Raw genomic sequence first — 19,555 nt, 5'->3', positions numbered from 1 at the left:
GGTCAACCTGTGCCTTAAGAAGTGCACATACAGGATTCAGATTCTCTTTCTTGCTTTATTTTCACTTAAATAGACACGTACTCTTCATCATGCCTCATTGGCTATTTGTCTGCTGCTCTGACAGAAGAACTGTAACACCTGCCTGAAAATTGGGGGGTGGAGGTATGCTTTATTTCACTGGGGAGAAAAGTTGTTTAGCTTCTGGTTTTATTCAGATTTCTTTCTAGCCTTGTTAATTAGTTAATGCCATTGAAATATGAGTATTTCACAGCTAATAAAAGACGCCTGCTGTGAGTGACCTGTTGTCAGAAGTACACTTCATATGCACAAAAGACAGAATACAAAATCATACACACACAATGTGAGCATCTGAAATGGTACCAGCATTCTGGTGTTTTGACTGACTTGAACAACAGCATGGGGCCACACCTGGCTAAGTGTCAGAATATCTTCTTGCACTGTAAGCTGTTGCTTTAGATGCATCACAAGGCAACCACACGTATCCAATTGGATAAAAACACTCCCATGGAAAAACAGGTTTGGAACATGCTATATAATAGCAGATCTCTATGCTACTCCAAAAAAAAGCCTCCCTTCAAGTAAAAATCAGATATACCACTATCACTCACAAGAATTGCAGTAGTTACCACGTCTTAGACTAATGCGTGTAATAAAGACAAGAATGAAGTCCACTCATTGAATTACCTTATTCAAGAAGCAGTAAGAACGTACTAAGCCAACCTCATAGTTTAAGGACTTCAGTCACATCCAGTGTAACAGAATTGTTGAGACTGTGGCCAAACTGCATTCAATTTACAGAATATTAATTATCTACAACTTAGTTCTCAAAAGCACTGGCATCCTGCTACTGACCTACTGGGGGGCAAACTTGGAAGCTCAGTGAAACAATTTATGTACTGGAGAAGATTTACACATGTAGCACACAAAATTTTACCAAGCAACAAATCCAACTGCTATCCCAGTCAAGCCAGTGCTTTAAACGGTTGTTTAGGTCTGACCTTACATAAAAGCAGAATTTAAAAGTGCACACTAACTTTAGTGGTGGATCAGTCTTCAAGCGAGCAATGTAGAAGCTACAACAAAAAAGATAACACTCTTGTTGAGCAATTTAAATGCTGGTATGTTTGACCTGTTTATCTCTGTGCAAACGACAAACCATCTTGGATATACACCACTAATAACAGCTCTGTCTAGAGCAGTAAGCCCAAGACCATCCCTACATACAGCCATTCCAATTACTAAACCTGTGTCTCACAAAGTCTACGGAAGCATTTCTTGAGAGTAATGAGCCAAATTCAGCATATTATCATATGGTATTTTACCAGCAGATCCATGTGGCAGAAATCCAAGGTATTTTGCCAGGTTTCCCTTAATCTACAACAGTGCTGGACTCTAGATCCTGAACTCTTACTAGAGCCAATTTTAGAAGTTTAAAAACTCATGGCTGAGAGGATTTAACTTGGCCTATTCCGCAAGCTTATGACGAGATGTATAGTTATATGTAGAAATGTAGACTAGATTCTACTGCTACAAGAGAACAATGATCTTTTCTTTCTGGTCTCAAGCAGAACTAATTAATGAATTTCAGTACATTTGCCAGGAATCACTTTAGGAAAAGACCCAGACATCAGGTCATCTCTGTCTGCTTTGTATCACTGGGGTAATTAAAATTTCCTCTAAAAATCAGTGGGAGGCAAACAGCAAGGACAGAGTGGGATGAAAAAGGAGGGGAAATAAAACTGGAGGCTTAGTTATAGAGCTAATGACGATAAACTTATAAAAAATCATTAACAGCTTAAAGCTGTGCCATGATTTTGTTGCAAGAGAAAACCCCCACTCACTATCATAACCACCTACCACACAGAGCATGCATCTATTTCCTTTGAATACATGAACAAGAATCAGTACCAGAATCACTGTCCGATGCAAAGGAGGCTAGAACACACCAGGTTATTCTAAATTCTTTGAAATTCTGTTAGTGGTGTAGCCTCCACTACTAGAATAATATTTTTTAGAGGACAGTATTTCTCAAGACAAGAACAACGTCACTATAACTTTTTATTTAGGTTATTTCCCTTCAATACATACTTGAATTGCAGTTGGCAAATAAAAGAAACACACGGACACTTCAACTAAAGTTTATTGAACAATATAAAACACCATCCACCTAGGACACAGATACTGCTTGGCCCTTATGCATTTTATGGCTATGGTACTTCCTGCCTTTCCATGACAATTGAATATATGTTGATCAAATAATATATTATAAATTAGCAGCTAAATGAGTAGTGCAAGAAAAACTTATCACCAAGGACTTTTCTTGACTTAGCTTCTTTTCAATGTAATGCAAATCTAGTTCAGGTTAGATCCAGCAACCTGTACAAAACCAAAAAATACAAATTTATATTAGAGACAAAAATGCTTAAAAGAAGCCAACTGTCTTAGTGGTTCACAGTGTGCTTTTACTCTAATAGACTTTCTAAACTATTCTTCCTTTTTAGAATAAAGACAGTGCCATTCTTTTAGCCATTTTCTGCAAACAAAGAAACTATGTATTTTATGTTAAATTATAATTTTACTATAGATTAGATTTCACCTTGCATTTCAAGAAGTGCAAGGTGAAACTAAGCATCTTAAAATACATCGTCATAGCTCAGGCACTAATTGCATCCACCAGCTACTAATTGCAATCCACTTTTAACAGTAAAAAACACATGCCATAAGATGAACAGTTCTAGATTTTTTTTTTTCTGTTTGAAGGGATTGCAGAAGCTAATTAGAGCTATTAAAAGTTTAATAATAATCGAAATTACAAAAGAGTAACTTCTGGAGAGCTAGCACAAAAGTTTTATTTCAATACTAATTTATGTACCAATTCTAACAATTTTATAAAATTTCTAGTGTATTGAATTTTTTAAAAATAATCCTTAGATATCTAGTTCCTTAATTTTTGCATTTTACTATGGACAATATTAGATCAACTTGTTTCATTTCTGGTCTCGTATGATTCATTACTCCTAGTTCTCAAATACATGATTCAATGTATTGAATGTATATGAAGTACATCCACTAGAAGTACTTGACATCTAAACAGAATCTGTCTTCAGTGTACAAAATGTGATAACAATGAGTATTTCTAAAAAGAATATTAATTGTTTTTCTAAAAAGGTTTTCAAAATCTTCAACAAAAATTATGAACTCAATTAGAATCCTTAAGTAACTTAGCTCCTCAAGGTCACCATCATGTCCAGTCCAATACAGGTGTGCCTGCCTTGAAGTGGTTATCCTGACTTTTGCACTTCAGTATCTATATACATTGTAAAATGTCATTTGCTGCACACTGGCTCCTATGAGAATGCTCGGGATGTAGATTTTCCGAGGCTTTGGATTTTGATTCTTGAATTCCTCTAGAAACCACAAAATACTCTTATACAATAGTCACAATCATTTTATTTTCAAAAACAACAACAACAAAAAAAACAGATCAAGGGTTGAAGAATACCTGAAGCTAAGCCTCTAGAGGGCCACCAACCAGAAAGCATCAATAATGCTCCTGATGTTCCCTGGCATATTCTATTATTCAGTTACAGTGCAACAGAAGATGCAGCCTGAAAAGTAACCAAGCATAAGTCAAAACAAGAAACAGGAAAGATCCTTGGCTGTGAGCCAAGCTACAAAGCTCAGTAAACAAATAAATAAATAAATTGAAGGTAGCCTTTTCTTCATTGAAAAGATATTTGCTGAGATCACCTGCCTGGCACCCTGACTGCACATAACCAAATGAAACACTGTTTTTAAAGAACTGTGGACACTGCAAGTCTCGATCTCATACTAAATTGGAATATCTGCTATCTGCTCCTCTTAATACAAAAGGAACAAGAGTTTTGGACAAACTGCAAACTACAAGAGCGACAGAAGAATCTAGGAAATTTTCAGACAAACCTGATGTGTCTGTACATAAGCATGTACAAATGACACTAACAGCCACTCATTTGGCCTGACTACTTTGAACAATGTAGTTCACATTTGAGCTTCAATGAAGAAACTAAACATAGCCTGTAAAACATGACATTACAGTCTGGAGGACAGCAGTGAAAGAAAAAAAATATACCAAGGTTAAAAACGTGTGTCCTCTGATGGCTTGCGAATTATGAGCTTGTTGACTCAGCCTTTCTAAAAGTAGCACTCCTGATACAATGACTGCAGCTTCCACTGTATTACATCTCGCTCCACCTTTTAACAATTCATGAGAAGAATGCTCCTGATAACAGCCCATTCGCTGCTATCAACCAATCCATTTTATTCTTTGAAGGAAATGACAGAGTTAACAATGCACCAGGCTTGAAATATCTACACATTTGTCCACTGCACCAGCAGAAACAGCAGATTCACCTTCTCCTCTATGCTCACCTACTGTAATTCACACCAAGGAGAGTATTTTAAAAAGATTGCCCTTCCCTTTTACAGCTACAGCTCTGTGTATCTTGTTTAGTTTCAGGGAATACTTAAATTACAACCAGAAAAAGCTTTAAAATCAAAAGATTAATCAATCTAATAACCCAGCTTTCTAAAATATAACATATTCCTAGTTACTAAACAGAAAACAATGCAGGAGAATGTTTGCATGTATTTTCTCTTGCAAAGAGTGTGAGAAGTCCCAAGAAGATAAAAGGCAGCGCTTATGCACCTAAGTACAGAGCTAGCAAAAGCAACAACCATGGCCAAACACACCAAAGGTGAACATGATCTCCCCTTCATTTGTAATAAATACTCATATATAAACTCTTATGCACACACAAATACAAATAAATATCTATATGTCACACTTAGTTTTCTATAAAATTTATTAACAGAAATATAAACAATTACATAGAATCATAGGGGTTGGAAGGGACCTCGAAAGATCATCTAGTCCAACCCCCCCGCCAGAGCAGGGTCACCTAGAGTGCATCACACAGGAAGGCGTCCAGGCGGGTTTTGAATGTCTCCAGAGAAGGAGACTCCACAACCTCTCTGGGCAGCCTGTTCCAGTGCTCTGTCACTCTCACAGTAAAAAAAAAATTTCTGATATTCACCTTAAACCTCCTATGCTCCAATTTGTATCCATTACTCCTTGTCCTATCACTGGTCATCACTGAAAAAAGCTTAACTCCATCTTCTTGACACTCACCCTTTACGTATTTGTAAACATTGATGAGGTCACCCCTCAGTCTCCTCCAAACTAAAGAGACCCAGCTCCCTCAGCCTTTCCTCATAAGGGAGATGTTTCACTCCCTTAATCATCTTTGTGGCTCTGCACTGGACTCTTTCAAGCAGTTCCCTGTCCTTCTTGAACTGAGGGGCCCAGAACTGGACACAATGCTCCAAATGCGGCCTCACCAATGCAGAATAGAGGGGGAGGAGAACCTCTCTTGACCTACTAACCACACCCTTTCTAATACACCCCAGGATGCCATTGGCCTTCTTAGCCACAAGGGCACATTGCTGGCTCATGGTCATCCTCCTGTCTACCAGGACCCCCAGATCCCTTTCACCCACACTGCTCTCCAGCAGGTCAGCCCCCAACCTGTACTGGTGCATGACATTTTTCTTCCCCAAATGCAAAACTCTACACTTGCCCTTGTTAAACTTCATCAGGTTTTTCCCCGCCCAAGTCTCCAGCCTGTCTAGGTCTCTCTGAATGGCAGCACAGCCTTCTGGTGTGTCAGCCACTCCTCCCAGCTGGTGTCATCAGCAAACTTGCTGAGGATACATTCTGTACCCTCATCCAGGTCGTTGATGAAAATGTTGAACAACACCGGTCCCAGTACCGAACCCTGAGGGACTCCACTAGTCACAGGCCTCCAACTAGATTCTGCCCCATTGACTACAACTCTCTGACTTCTTCCTTTCAACCAGTTCTTGATCCACCTCACTGCCTGCTCATTAAACTCATACTTGATCAACTTATCTACAAGGATGCTGTGGGAGACGGTGTCAAATGCTTTACTGAAATCAAGATAGACCACATCCACCGCTCTACCATCATCACATATTGAGAATAAAAACCTGACCCCCTACCGCTACCACACTGTCACTATACAAAGCATCAGAATGAAATAAGATCTTTGCAAATGACAGTTCCAGCTAACCAACCAAACCAGTATTTCCTTCTCCACAGATTTCCATGCTACCAGTACAGGGATTTATATCATTGCTTTGTACAATATTTTCCTCTGTTTTTCAAGACACATTTTTATCTTATGACTGTAGGATCTTCAGAGGCAAAGAACTTGTTTTTCACTTGTATGTCCAGCACTCTCTGCAATGACGTACTGGTGTTTAATTACTGTAAAATGGTATGCACATGAAATATTGAAAATACAGTGTTTTCATTTGACTGCCTCATCTTGCTTATTCAAAAAACTGTTAAATTGTTTGAAACACACTACCAAAGGCAAAAATTTACTAGAATTCTGGAGTACATACAAAACCACCAGCATATATTGCACTAGTATCCATTAACAATGATTAGGCAGGATGGTATTCAGGTCATTTTAGCCAATATAAAGAAAAACAGTTTTTAAATTCAATACTTATCATTGAAAGCTGCAATAAAGTATAATTCTTATGGCACACAGCTTCCACGTAAGAATTTACTTTTTTAAATCTTCAGGAGTGCAACAACTTTTACGCTCTCCATGCCCCCTACAACACCTCACAGAATATTTACTTTGACTTACAAAATTACATTTAAGAAAATATATTTTAACATTCTTCATAAGGACTTCTCCTTTGCTTCTTCCTCCACACATGCAAGCACAGTACCCTGACCATCACAACTGAAGCAAATTTTAGTCAACTGAATTCCACTCCCTTATTATCATTTTTCTTTTATTAATCGGGAACATTGCCTGTGGGCAGTAGAAGATGAGATCTGTGTCACTTGGAAATTTCATACAAAGTTGAGGATTGTTTCCCAAAATTAACTGGAAATAATGTAGGCAAATCAGGAAAGAAGACTGCGTCCTTACAATTTATACATGCCATGTATTTGTCACGCAGCATCTCAGCAGACTGTTTCTATCCCCGAGAACATGACTTTAGTTTTGATTTTCTTTTCTAATCTAGTAAGTTTACTCACAGTACATGCTTTGTTTCTTTTGGAGTGGTTTAGCAGCATGCCAATACAGGTATTGATCCAGACTCAGTTCCTTTTAATGCCATCAACCGCAGTCACAAACGTGACTGGAGATTTGATACACAGTCTTCTTGCTATGCGTAAATCACACTAAGATGTAGAAAACACTAGTATTTTAAACAAACAAAAAGATTTGCAGTCAATTTACCACACTATCTGTGCTTGTCTCACATGGAAGGGCTTTCTGCTACCCACATGATAGAGAAAGGTTTTAAAGGGTTTGTACACACCACAGCAGAACAAAAGAGCTGCTATGACTTACACCAGAAACCATGATGAATTTCTTTGCTGTGCCTGCTGCCCCTTCTGCTATAGACTCAGCCAATCATTAAGGCATTTAACTTGAATTAAGTAAAGGAATTGTTTCAATGACACTTCTGATTAGTTATGTGCTTAAAGTTAAGCATGCTGAATACCTTTCTGAAGTAAAGGTCACATGGTTCTCTGCAAACTCTGCCCTAATGGAGATGCCTTGATGTCATTTCCCCCCAGCCCCACATTTTAGTCAAATGCTTGTTGACTGGAGAAACATTCAGGAGGTTTCAAATTGCTGCATTACAGGAAACCACAGAATCCTAGGGGTTGGAAGGGACCTCGAAAGATGATCTAGTCCAACACCCCTGCCAGAGCAGGGTCACCTAGAGCGCATCACACAGGAACGCGTCCAGGTGGGTTTTGAATGTCTGCAGCAAAGGAGACTCCACAACCTCTCTGGGCAGCCTGTTCCAGTGCTCTGTCACTCTCACAGTAAAGAAGTTTTTCTGATGTTTACGTGGAACCTCCCATGTTCCAGTTTGCACTCATTGCCCCTTGTCCCATCACTAGACATGACTGAAAAAAAGCCTGGCTCCATCCTCCTGACACTCACCCTTAACATATTTGTAAACATTGATGAGGTTGCCACTCAGTCTCCTCCAAGCTAAAGAGATCCAGCTCCCTCAGCGTTTCTTCATAAGGGAGATGTTCCACTCCCTTAATCATTTTTGTGGCTCTGCGCTGGACCCTTTCAAGCAGTTCCCTGTCCTTCTTGAACTGAGGGGCTCACCACAATTACAACATATTGCTTCTTGGTCTTCCATTGCAGCCAAAGGCAAAGAAATACGAAAGCTGATAGAAGTCTTCTTTACAATTTTTTCTATGTCCTTTTACTAGGACTTTAGAAGATCTCCTGTGTTGTCAAAAAATAGTTTCAGCTTATCACTACGTGACTGTACCCTGAAAGCATTTACCTGAAACAGAACTGCTTTAAACATGCAGTGATTGCTAAGTAGAAACACAGGCCACACCTTGCCCTGTCACTTAATACTCGTGAACGAACAACTGACTTCACCTGCTTCTGTTTCTTCTGTCTCATGAATACTGCATGCATTTTGTGCTGCAGTATATTTTAAAGCTAAAGATTTTCCAAGTATTCCTTCATGAAGTTGATGTTGGCTTAAGAGTTCAGTAGTATTAAATTCTTGTCTTCCTTTTAGTTTAAAAAAAAACCACAAACAAACAACTATAGAATCGCCTAAAGTAAGAAAAATTAATACATTTCTATTTCACGAAATAAGATGTATCTATAAAACTGTTTTGAACAAAACAAAGCTAAAACAAAGATACAGTGTTCCTAAAGTATGTAAAACATTTGCCCTTTATAAAAAGATTAATACAGAAAACAAATGAAAAGTACCTGCCTTATATATAGGACCTATTGAGTTTTTCACAATCGATGCCTTTGAGATAATTTTGCCCATAAGTTTTCTGAAATATAGAAAAAAGTATCTCTTAACATACCTATTCCCTTTCAACTGACTCTGGCTTCCTATCTCCATAATGGACTTTGCCTAGTTCTCTCTTTTTTCTTTTAATTTTCTTTCATGTCATATTAATCTTATTTCTGTTTTTGCAACCTTGCTGTTTGTACTCACTATTCTTTTCTCCTCCATGTACTGCTTTAAATATTCCAGTCCCACTGATATTTTTTTATTCCAACCTCCTCCCTCATCATCTTTCATTTCTTAAGACTTCTTTTTTTATCCTCTTGGGTTTTTTTTCCCCCCTCTTAAAATAATGTTCAGGGAATTGAGAAACCAAAATGGCTCACATTACCACTGAGGCCTCTCTAAATGGCAAATGAATGAGCCCTCTGAATAGCGACATTCATTCCAATGAGATGCCAAAACTTTGTAACAAACAGCAAGATGAACACGCACGCTCTTCACGCTGCCATGGAGTGGACTGCCCTTCTTCCTCACCGCAAGTCAGAAATACAGACAAGAAGAGCTCAGAGGTCCAAGGTTTCCAACGTATGAAACCCTTGGGAAGAAAAACTAATTTATCGCCTGGAAACTCATTTGTGTGAGGAGGAGAAGAGAAATCAAAACCTTTTTTTGGGGGAGCGAAGTTCATCAGAGGATTACCTACAGGCCAGGCAAAGATAGTTCCCCGTATTGTACAAGCACAGCTGCAGTCAGCCCCTGAGTTTGTTACCTCAAGAAAAGGAACACCAAGGAAAGGTATAACTTCAAAGAAAAATGAACACAGTTATGACACACAAACATTAATTTATTGATGATTTTTTAAGTGAAGGGTAGGATGTGGGACATGGAAATCAAGGGAGACCAGACAGATATGGAAGGGAGAACAGGACAGGACAGCCAAGTATGAAATGACACTGACCTTAAAAACCTACAAAGCAAAGGGAAACAAGAGTGCTGGTACACACAGCCCAGTCAGCACAAAACATGGCAATTTCAGGCAAAACTATAGAGAGGTCAGTTAATTTCACACTTGAACATGCTCCTACTTAGCCCAGCATTTCTGGCTGACCTTCCCCTACAGACATCTTACAGAAGCAAGCAAGACAATTCACAGGTCCCATTTTTCTCTGGACTGGCCTCACTTCCACAGAAGACGCTTCTGAGGGTCCTAGGTAAAACATTGTCTCAGCTTGGGTCTAGTTTTTGTTCTTTATTTCCAAGAAGTGATCTGCTTCTACAGCTCATCTTCTGACTGGACACTGATAAACACTTTGCCTGGAAGAGACTTATCCACAACAGACAAGAACAAAAGCTGAACGATTGTTTCCGCAATGCTCTTCTCTTTCCCTTCTATCTTTATCCTTGTGCAATTCCAGTGCCAGCTGTGCAACACATGAGGCTGCCCAGTCTACTGCCAGTATTCAAGTTTTGGCATTGCTGTCACTTTGCAAAACATCTCCTCCTCAACCTTCTATACTTGGTTCATAGCCATGGCTTGAAAGGACACACACAGCCATAAACAAGATGTCGCAAGCTGATGCCGGGGGGGCTATCAAAGTGGTACTGACTGGTTTCTAGCCAGCAGGAAATAAATGTAGATATCAACAAAGCTTAAAAAACAACAACAAATCCAAACAAAAAAACCCAAACAAACAAACTTATACACTAAGCATGATATCCTTTTCTCAGGCCACATCCCCGTGTTCAGGTTTACACACATGAATTGCATAGAAATTCTCTAATTAGGACTCAGTAGAGGGATGATAGTGGAATGACTGTACCAGGATTTGAAAGCTAGTAACCCCATTAATTATGTCTCCTCCTGAAAATGAATTGTGGATCTCCTTCAGTAAAGGTGTCTACACAAGACATAATAAACGTTGATAGAATTTAAAAATATTTGAGGAATCGTAACAGTTTTTTACCATTTTGCCTATCAAGTTACCGTATTTAAACCAGAAGTGTCAATGGGTATTGCTTCTACAGTTCAGAAGTTCAATAGTTTTTCATTTGCTACAGATGAAAAGAAATGCCTCTTCGCAGTCATAAATTATATATGCATGAAGTGTTGCTTCATATTCCTTTGTGTCAGTGTACCTCCACCTTGAATCCACCGCTATTCAAACAATTCCAAACTTAGCTTCTGTGAGCAGAGGCTGCTAAAAATCAGCAGAGGCAGAGTAGTGGCTGAATGAAATATTTGAAAGTATTTTAACCATAAGCTAGTGACTTTTCCTAGGATTTCATCAGGGCTATAAATAGCTAACTCAAGACTCTCAGAAAGTCTGAAACACATAGAAATTCAAAACAACAATATTAAAATTAACATTAGACTGACAATAAGCCGGCTTGTCACTAAAAGTAGGTCCTTGGTCTGCCTTAAATGAAGAAGGCTCACTTGTAAAAGCAACATATTCAATTTGACTATAAATTTTTTTAAATGCCTTAACACACACCTCTCCATTGCCTTTTGATATAAATACAGAAAGGTCACGCTTGGGGCTTCCTGCCATCTTGGAAGCAGCTCTAGCATGGGAGATGTTGCTGCAGGCAGAGCACTGATAGCTAGTTCACTGTTAGAAATTACAGTGAAACGACATAAATCCCTTAAAAAATTACAGGCATAAAAACACAAACTTATGGAAAATTATGTACTATCATTTTGATGTAGTTTCCATTCCTTGCCTCTCTACATTTTCAGAGGAGCAAGAAAGGCTACAACAACTGATGTTGCAAACATTAAATTCATGTTCAGTTTTTCAAGATGTGACTGAGCTGGCATAAAAATAACATGGTGCTAATCTATGGTCATCCAGTGATTTGAGTAAGCAGAATTCAACCTCAGATTCCATATATTATTAAAACACCCTGGCTCTGCTCTCTCTTCATTTTCTTACATTTGTATTATTACTTCAATAGCTTCAAAATAATGAGCTTACTGCAAGGTTTACCTTCATTTACAAGGTCCAAAATTAATAGCAGGGCTTACAACTCTTGGAATATTTATCACTTAGAACTTGAGCCACATCTGCAGTACAGTATTTTTCCAACAGAACAATACCGTATCTGCTCAATGTGTGTGTGTGAGGGCACCATTACACCCTAAGTCCAGTAAACCAACAAAAGGCCACCATGTGGATATAGCTATGACAACAGAAGCTTTGCTCAGCCTGTATCATTCAGCATAATTACATTGTCAGACAAACCTGAGAGATATTATTTAGAATAGATAAGACATCGCTTAGATAGCCAATTTCAACACTATTAACCTTTAAAATAAATAACTATTTCAATGCTTGGAGTGCTTAAGAAAGAAGAGAGGAAAAGGCACATCCTGGAATTTTTCCAAAGCACTTTTTTTACAATAAGAACAAGGGAGATGTTGCATGCCCATCCTCCCAGTACAAGCAAAGTAGCTCCAGCATCCAGTTCTACAAGTCAGCTTAGACATATAGGGCTCCCAAAGCCGTATCCAAACAAAGAAGTCTCTATCACATGCAGTGATATTCTGGACAGTATCGTGTAAGTCACACTAGTAACTGGCATTTGCCACAGCAGCAGCAACAACTTCTATTTTCAGTATAACCTCAAGTGCAAAGGCTTAAAATAACACACATTCAGCTGAAAACAAAGGAAATGTTACTACCTGCTTCTCTCATAATGTTTTTTACCCATAAAATTCAGACTATAAAAAAGTCTTCTTTTTACTCTGTGAACTCTGAGAAAAATGAAAACACAGAACAATTAATTCTGACTCCAGTCAAAGTACTTAAAGAGCTTAAAACTGAGCCTGGGCTTTCTCTCTCCCAGTCTTATATCACTTTTCCTCAGAAAAAAAAAATATAGGCAAATATAACAATGAAAATCTGTGTACTATACTCACAGGAGCCCCACTACTGCCAGGAAGTGCACAATCTGAAGTGTCAGTTTACCTATGAACAGGAATACTTACAAATAGCCAAAGGTGTGCAGTTTATAGAATATATTCTTTAGAATTAAGATATTTGTAACATTATACTTAACTCCACACTACCCGCTAAGCCTAGCAGATCACTTTAGACAAGGCTCAGAAACTGGAAGATGTATCAAAGCTCACCTTCTCGTGATTTTCTATCAGGATTTCAACGACAATATTCTGAAACTTCAGGTCCATGATGGCTGCTACAGTTTCTTCCTGTGGCCTCATTAAGGTTGGTCCAAATACTACCCCTAGATTTGCCACAGTCATTAGATTCCTCTTGGCATGTTTTGAAATGCTTTTTGAAAAGAATTGAAGGGAAAAACAGGAAATAGGTTATGAAAAATTTCCATTACTGTTGGAAACTTCAGCCTAAAAATGAAAACATTACATTTCCTTAATCTATGTTTTAGAAGCTTGTTTTGTGCAAAGTTTCTTCAAATAAAGTCTTATTGAATGCTGGAAAACAGAAAAGCCATTCTTCCAATAGCAATTTAAAAACAAAAGTAGTCTCTTACTAAACTTAAATATATAAAATGCACTTAAGCTTTGGACCAGGGCAAGTGTGAAACCAACTTAAATTTGCTAACAGATCTCCACTATTCCCTTTGCCAGAATTTGCAAAAAGAAAGTATAATGTTCCCTTTCTCACTTCAATCAAACCCTCAACCGCTGGCAGGACTGCTAAAGTAAATACTTATATGGCTTCATTAATGGATTAGATTTCTGCCTTTCCCGCCAAAATACACACAGCGTGAGTCAAATGTCTTGTCTGCTTTTGCACTTTTGGTTCTTGGTATTGTGTATGACAGCATCAAGATGGGCTTCAGCTCCAGCCACACTTAACTAAGAACCTTTGTAGTTAAGCAAAGGTAAGGACAAGAGTTCTGACAAGGTAGGAATGCAGGTCGTAGCACTTACTTGGCTAGATGTTTCACCAGAATTTCCAGCATCTCTTTGTTCTTTTCTGGGAGTTTATGGACCAAGAAGTGAACTGCATTGACTCGAGATTCAGGACTCCCACTTTCTGTGGGACATAGAAATAAATACGTAAATCAAAAAATGAAATTAAATAAAATCTGCAGAAGCTTCTCCCACCCCTGCACAGAAACACACTGCACACACTTTGCTTCAACCCTTACGTTATCTCCAAACATAGCTATAGTGAACATATGCGCTTTGTTTTCACAAGTAATCTTGTTCTAGAATTACCAACTTATTTGCTTATTTTGTGAAAACATCTTTCAATCCACCTGCAAGAGGAAGCCTTTGTTCAACTATTTTTAAAAACTGACAGATGTAGTTATTATTTTGCTGCATTGGATTCATCTGCTTACAATGATATTGCAAGGCAAGAAGCAATGATACTGGGTGCCACAGTGGAACTTTACATTTTAGCATCATTAACCGATTGTCCTCATCATAGCACTCAGGTTTGTTGGCACCACGACGCTAATGACCATGTATTTCTGCCACCTTACTCTGCAAACCATGTAAGACAACACATACAGAAGATTCATATGCTCAGAAAGAGAAAATGTAATGAACTGTCAAGACACAGAAGAAAAATAATGCAAAAAACCTACTGAGTGAGGTTACTTCAATAAAAGGCCCTGAATAACAACAGCATCCCTCTCTAGTACAGTACAGAAATAAAGTAAAAATAAGCAAGAGGCCTTTTCTCTTTGTGTGTTACATGTCGAATTTAATAATTTTTGGCCTCTACAGGTTTCACTAGTACACAAATGAAAACAAAAATCTGTAAAAGATTAAAATAGTCCCTCTTCCTATTTGTCAAAGTTATATTAAATCACAAAATTACATCTCAGTAGTGGTTACAATGAGAGGAGTGAAAGCATTTATCTTGTATATAATCACACTTAGTACAAGGTACATATAAAGAAAAATTTAGTATCTACTCTGAATGCATGAAGTTTTGACACCAAGACCACTCATCAGGTCCCATCTTGCTATAACACAATTTTGATTGTTAAGTGTATTTCATAGAAAATTAAAGAAGTATTTCTCAGTGCATATTGCTACAGATTTGTTTGTTTTTTCTTTGCATATTGCTACAGATTTTAGGGTTGGGTTTATATTCTTTTGCAGTGAACTCCCCTGCACAGATTGTTAAAAAACAAAACAAAAGGCTACAAAAAATGCAAAACATTTAGCTTCTAGTCAGCTAATCAAAATTCAGGCAACCAGAAAAACAGAAGCTTCCTTTAAAGCAAGATTATTTTACATATATGTGAAATCACAAACCCTAATTAAAGAATGGCTAAGCAAATTAATCACAAGATACAGTCAAAGCTTACACAGTTTCCATCTACACTGATATGTATAATGAAAGGAAAATTGAAAGGAGAGCCTTTTTAATTTTTGTCCCACTCCCCACTTGCAAGTTTCAGAGAAAAGGATATTCCTTTCTTTTCCTGGTGTTGTTGGTTTTTTTTATAGCCAACGGAGGAAACAACACTGACTACCTATTTTTAAGTATACTGTAACTCAGATTTGCAATGTTGATTAAATTTCGCTCCCCACTACATATAATCAGCCCCTCCACAACATTCTTTACTATTTATGAACACTGCACTATTTAAAACACGTAACTTCAACTGAATCCTTTTATTGAGCCAGACTATAAAATAGAGAGTGGGAAATAAAGTGAGAAACTGCTGACAAAACTTCATAGGTCAAGAAACTAACACTTTTCGATACAAATGAGCAAACTCACCATCTCGGTAAGCATGCTGATATTTTTTTTTAAGCTCTTGGCCTCTAAGATGTGCTTTGGCAATAAATTTCATTGGCTAATTCTCATTTTGAATTAAGGACCACAAGTGAACACATTCTGTAGACCTGGAAAGTTATTACAGCAGTCTGAAGAAGATAAAGCAATTGTCTCAAAGTTTATTTTAATTTTGCTTTCCACAGCTTGCCAGAAGTGCTACAGGCTGGAAGGAAAATCAGCTAAATATCCGTTTGATACTTTGCCAAAAATTTTCTTACACAGTTTCCCTCCATCCTTTTCCAAAAAAATTCCATGTGCATTAGATACCATACAGCTGAACTACAAATGCTGTTGCACCTTCTCCAAGTCTGTATTTAAACTGCCATAGCGTAATCTGGTCTGCTCTTCCTGCCTCCTACTAATATCTGAGGAATATTTAAGCCAGACTGGATACAGAGCTAACGAGGCACTGAAAACAAGGGTCCAGCAGCTGTGCTTTAAGTATCCAAATGAGCCTGAATTAGTGTATTTCCTTCTACTAAGCTTCATGCTCTTTATAAATGGAAGGAAAAAAAAAAAAAAGCAGCAGCAATCTAAGTAGATGTTAATCCTTATGTAATTAAGATAATAAGACTGAATATTTACAATGTCTGTCCAAAAGCTTTTCCACAAAAGTAAAAATTGCACTATGCTAAGTCTGTCACAAGCTTGTCTGTCAACAGACATGTTATATATGGCACATACTATAACTGAACACTAGTTAAAAACCTACATATTTTTAAAACATTTCTTATTCCTGTATCTTTACTGGGTTGAAGAATTTCTGAAATTGCACCATGCTCCTAAGGCCACATCAGTACTGTAAGGAAAGATTTCTATTTGAACTACAGTCATATACTTACTGGCAGGAATGATGAATTCTCCATGCAACTCGTATGTCATCAGTGGCTCTGGAAGGCTTCTGTAAAACAAGGATGACATAATAAATTCAGTTATATTTTTTTCTATCTGTATTTACTCTAAGCAGGAAACCTTTTTAACATTCAGTAGTATAACCTTCACACTGGAGGAAACCATTGTTACAGTGGCCCTTGAATTTAATTATTTCCAGTTTGAATGGCAAATTTGGTATTACCAGGAAAATAAGACTAAATACATTCATTATCTTCCACAAGCTGAAGAGACACTTCCAACAAGCACTTTGGTTGGCCTTGGTGCCATAAGGCACCTTTCCAAATTACAACACCGAGACTGTTTCTCAGATGAAGACTGTGCACACGTACTATGTAATTAATTCTTCATTAGTGTTTTTAAAATATAAAGAATCACAAGTCAGTGCCTTACTGGAAAGAAATAAGGTCCTAAAACAGTTAAGTTTGCTGAACAGCAGCCATCCAAAAATCAAACTTCTAAAGCACTTCAAACGGAAAAATTGAAATTGAAAAGCTTAGTCATCAATAAAAAATGTACTGAATAATGGAAATCTGAGTTAAAACATCAGAGTTAAAACCTTCATGTATTAAGTTGATTTACTGATGCTTATGAAATACTGGAGTAAACACTCAGATGGGAAATAACGTAGGCAGGAAATACTTCATCATGTGCACTTTTTTTAATTTATTTTTTTTCTTTTCTTTCCTGTGGTTCATAAGAGAGACTTCATCTTGATAATAGCTCTTCAGTGCTCTTTGATTAAAAATACTCTATTTGTGCTACATTACAAGAACACAGAAAGTCTTATTTTTTACTCTCAAGATATTATTACTATTGCACCTACAACATCAGAGCAAGGGCCAGAAGGAAGAGGAAAATATTAACCATTTCATAACCTTTTCCCTTCTACCACATTAAAACAATACAAGGCAAAAAACACTTTTAACAATCTTAGCTGACTTTCAGTAATGGTGCACAGCAAGTTTACTAACAATTCATGTTTCCAAACCATCAGTGAAATGCTTACTTGTCTAACATAAAAACATTTGGGCCTTGCCTCATATGAACCTGAGTACTGCTAAATTATTTTGCTTCACCAAGACAAATAAACACAGTACTTACACAAAAGGTACCTGCATTCCAAAATATAGGAAGATTAAGTAACATAGTTTAATACACTGTATAGGAGAACTGGAACACAGAACTCATAGTCTGAAAAACAGATGAGAGACTGACTTACCGCAGATATTGCTTCATAGCACTAGTAATTGTTTTCACTTCCCAGTCTGTAGAGTTTTCCAGGTCAACTTCATTGCAAGTTTTTGCATCTAGAAAGCAATCAGAAAGAGAAGAGGGACATGAAAAAGGCAATTCTAAATCAGTATGCCCCAAAAGAACAGGAACACATTGAATATCCAATAACAATATCCAAACCTCTTTATAAGTTTCTAAATTTTCATATTTTAATTTTTAAAGTATTTCCTGCTGATTTTTTCTTTAATGAAGGATTAAAAATCACTTTATATAGAAAGATCTCTAAAGCAATTGGCATTTTCATACCTTTAATTAAACAGAATTATGTAGACAAACACAGAAATATGTACAGAAACAGTTTAGAAAAAAGACCCACTAAGCATAACTTATCTTTTCCTCTTTTCTTTCATTATTTAAAATGCAAGTACACTGAGAAATCTTTTTTAACTCTTTCCACAATTTTTCTTGTAAACTGCTATTTTGGACTGCTGATGAGAACAGCCAACAAAGCGCAGTTTGACTTCCTGACTGTGTGAAAACCTTTAATGGGTGCTTCAAAAGTAGAAAAAGGACCCTTCTCTATCAGTAAGTTACCACTACAAGCCTGAATGCTTCCCTTGATCAGTTTTAGCTGAAGGGAAAAACTACTTGCTTGCTTGGCCATTTGTCAGGTTCACAGAATTCCTCTCATCTTTTATCAGGTTAGTTAGTCTTATGACAGATCAAATTGAACCATCATATGTCTGAACGACCCACCAGGTGACAAATTATTGTTAAAGAACACAGAAAACAACACAGCCCACTGGAATATTTTTTTGAGAGAAAAAAAAAAAAAGACCCTTTTCACCTCAAAATAGGATGCAATAGCTACCTGACACAAGAAGATCACAGGTATATAGCCAAACTAGTCCAAAGTGTTTGGTAACCTGAAGTGCTTGAGTGCCTGTTGATATTACTGCTGCATGTTTCTGTCAGACACTACAGTAAACTACAGCAGTAGCTGACACAGATTACGTGTTCACCAGTTCATACAATTCAGAATTCATTTGTTACTTTGCTTGTCAGACAAATGACAGACATTTAAAAAATCAAATTAGGATCCCTGATTAAAGGTGCAGTCTTTTTACTGGGACTAAATAACTCTGTTCCAAAGGCTGTGCCAAGCAATTATTTCTGTAACTGAATATTCTCTCTCATTATATCAATTATTTAAATCTCATTTTAAAATACAAGTCAGATAACATTTTCTACCAAATCATCACTAGCCAACCATTAACCAAAATATTCAAGACTGTCTCAGGAAACAGTTTCTTTTTTATCTTTTCAGCATGCTAGCTTTTTCTGTGTTCAAATTATCTTTTTTTTTAAGAATAAAACTTTCCTACTGAATTAATTAAATAAAAACTGCCATCACATCAGAAACTAGTGAAATCTATTGGGATTTTGTTACTAAACCACTATCTATTATCGAGTTTTTAAATAATTGCTTCATAATCATCAACCTCGTTTATAGTCAAAGGATGTGTTATATGAAATTTGTTGATGAATTTGGAGATGAAAATAACAAGTGCCTGTATTCCAAAGCAAGCCTCTTCAAAAAAAATAAAGATAGAAAGTATTGCTGAAATATTTCATTACCTCTTAGGAGAGGGGAGGAAAACACAATAGAAAAAAAACAACAGCAACCAACCAACCAAAATTTGACCCTACTACCAACCCTGACAGCCCTA

General features: G+C 37.2%; 1 protein-coding gene across 2 annotated transcripts in view; it reads right to left on the bottom strand.

Annotated features, from left to right (window-relative positions):
• The window catches only part of ARHGAP10 (Rho GTPase activating protein 10), a 144,843-nt gene that overhangs the window by 40,443 nt on the left and 84,845 nt on the right, over window positions 1-19,555 (bottom strand). For both annotated transcript variants that reach the window (XM_051619965.1, XM_051619966.1), the window contains exons 15-18: window positions 17,812-17,899; window positions 16,541-16,599; window positions 13,826-13,931; window positions 13,043-13,202 (exon numbers count right to left, since the gene is read on the bottom strand). In XM_051619965.1, the coding sequence (XP_051475925.1) occupies window positions 13,043-13,202; window positions 13,826-13,931; window positions 16,541-16,599; window positions 17,812-17,899 (413 nt within the window). The remainder of the gene's footprint in view (window positions 1-13,042; window positions 13,203-13,825; window positions 13,932-16,540; window positions 16,600-17,811; window positions 17,900-19,555) is intronic.

The sequence above is a fragment of the Apus apus genome, chromosome 4, assembly GCF_020740795.1.
Source record: "Apus apus isolate bApuApu2 chromosome 4, bApuApu2.pri.cur, whole genome shotgun sequence".
NCBI lineage: Eukaryota > Metazoa > Chordata > Aves > Apodiformes > Apodidae > Apus > Apus apus.
The sequence above is the reverse complement of the archived record's forward strand: the minus strand, read 5'-3'. Positions and strand labels throughout refer to the sequence as shown.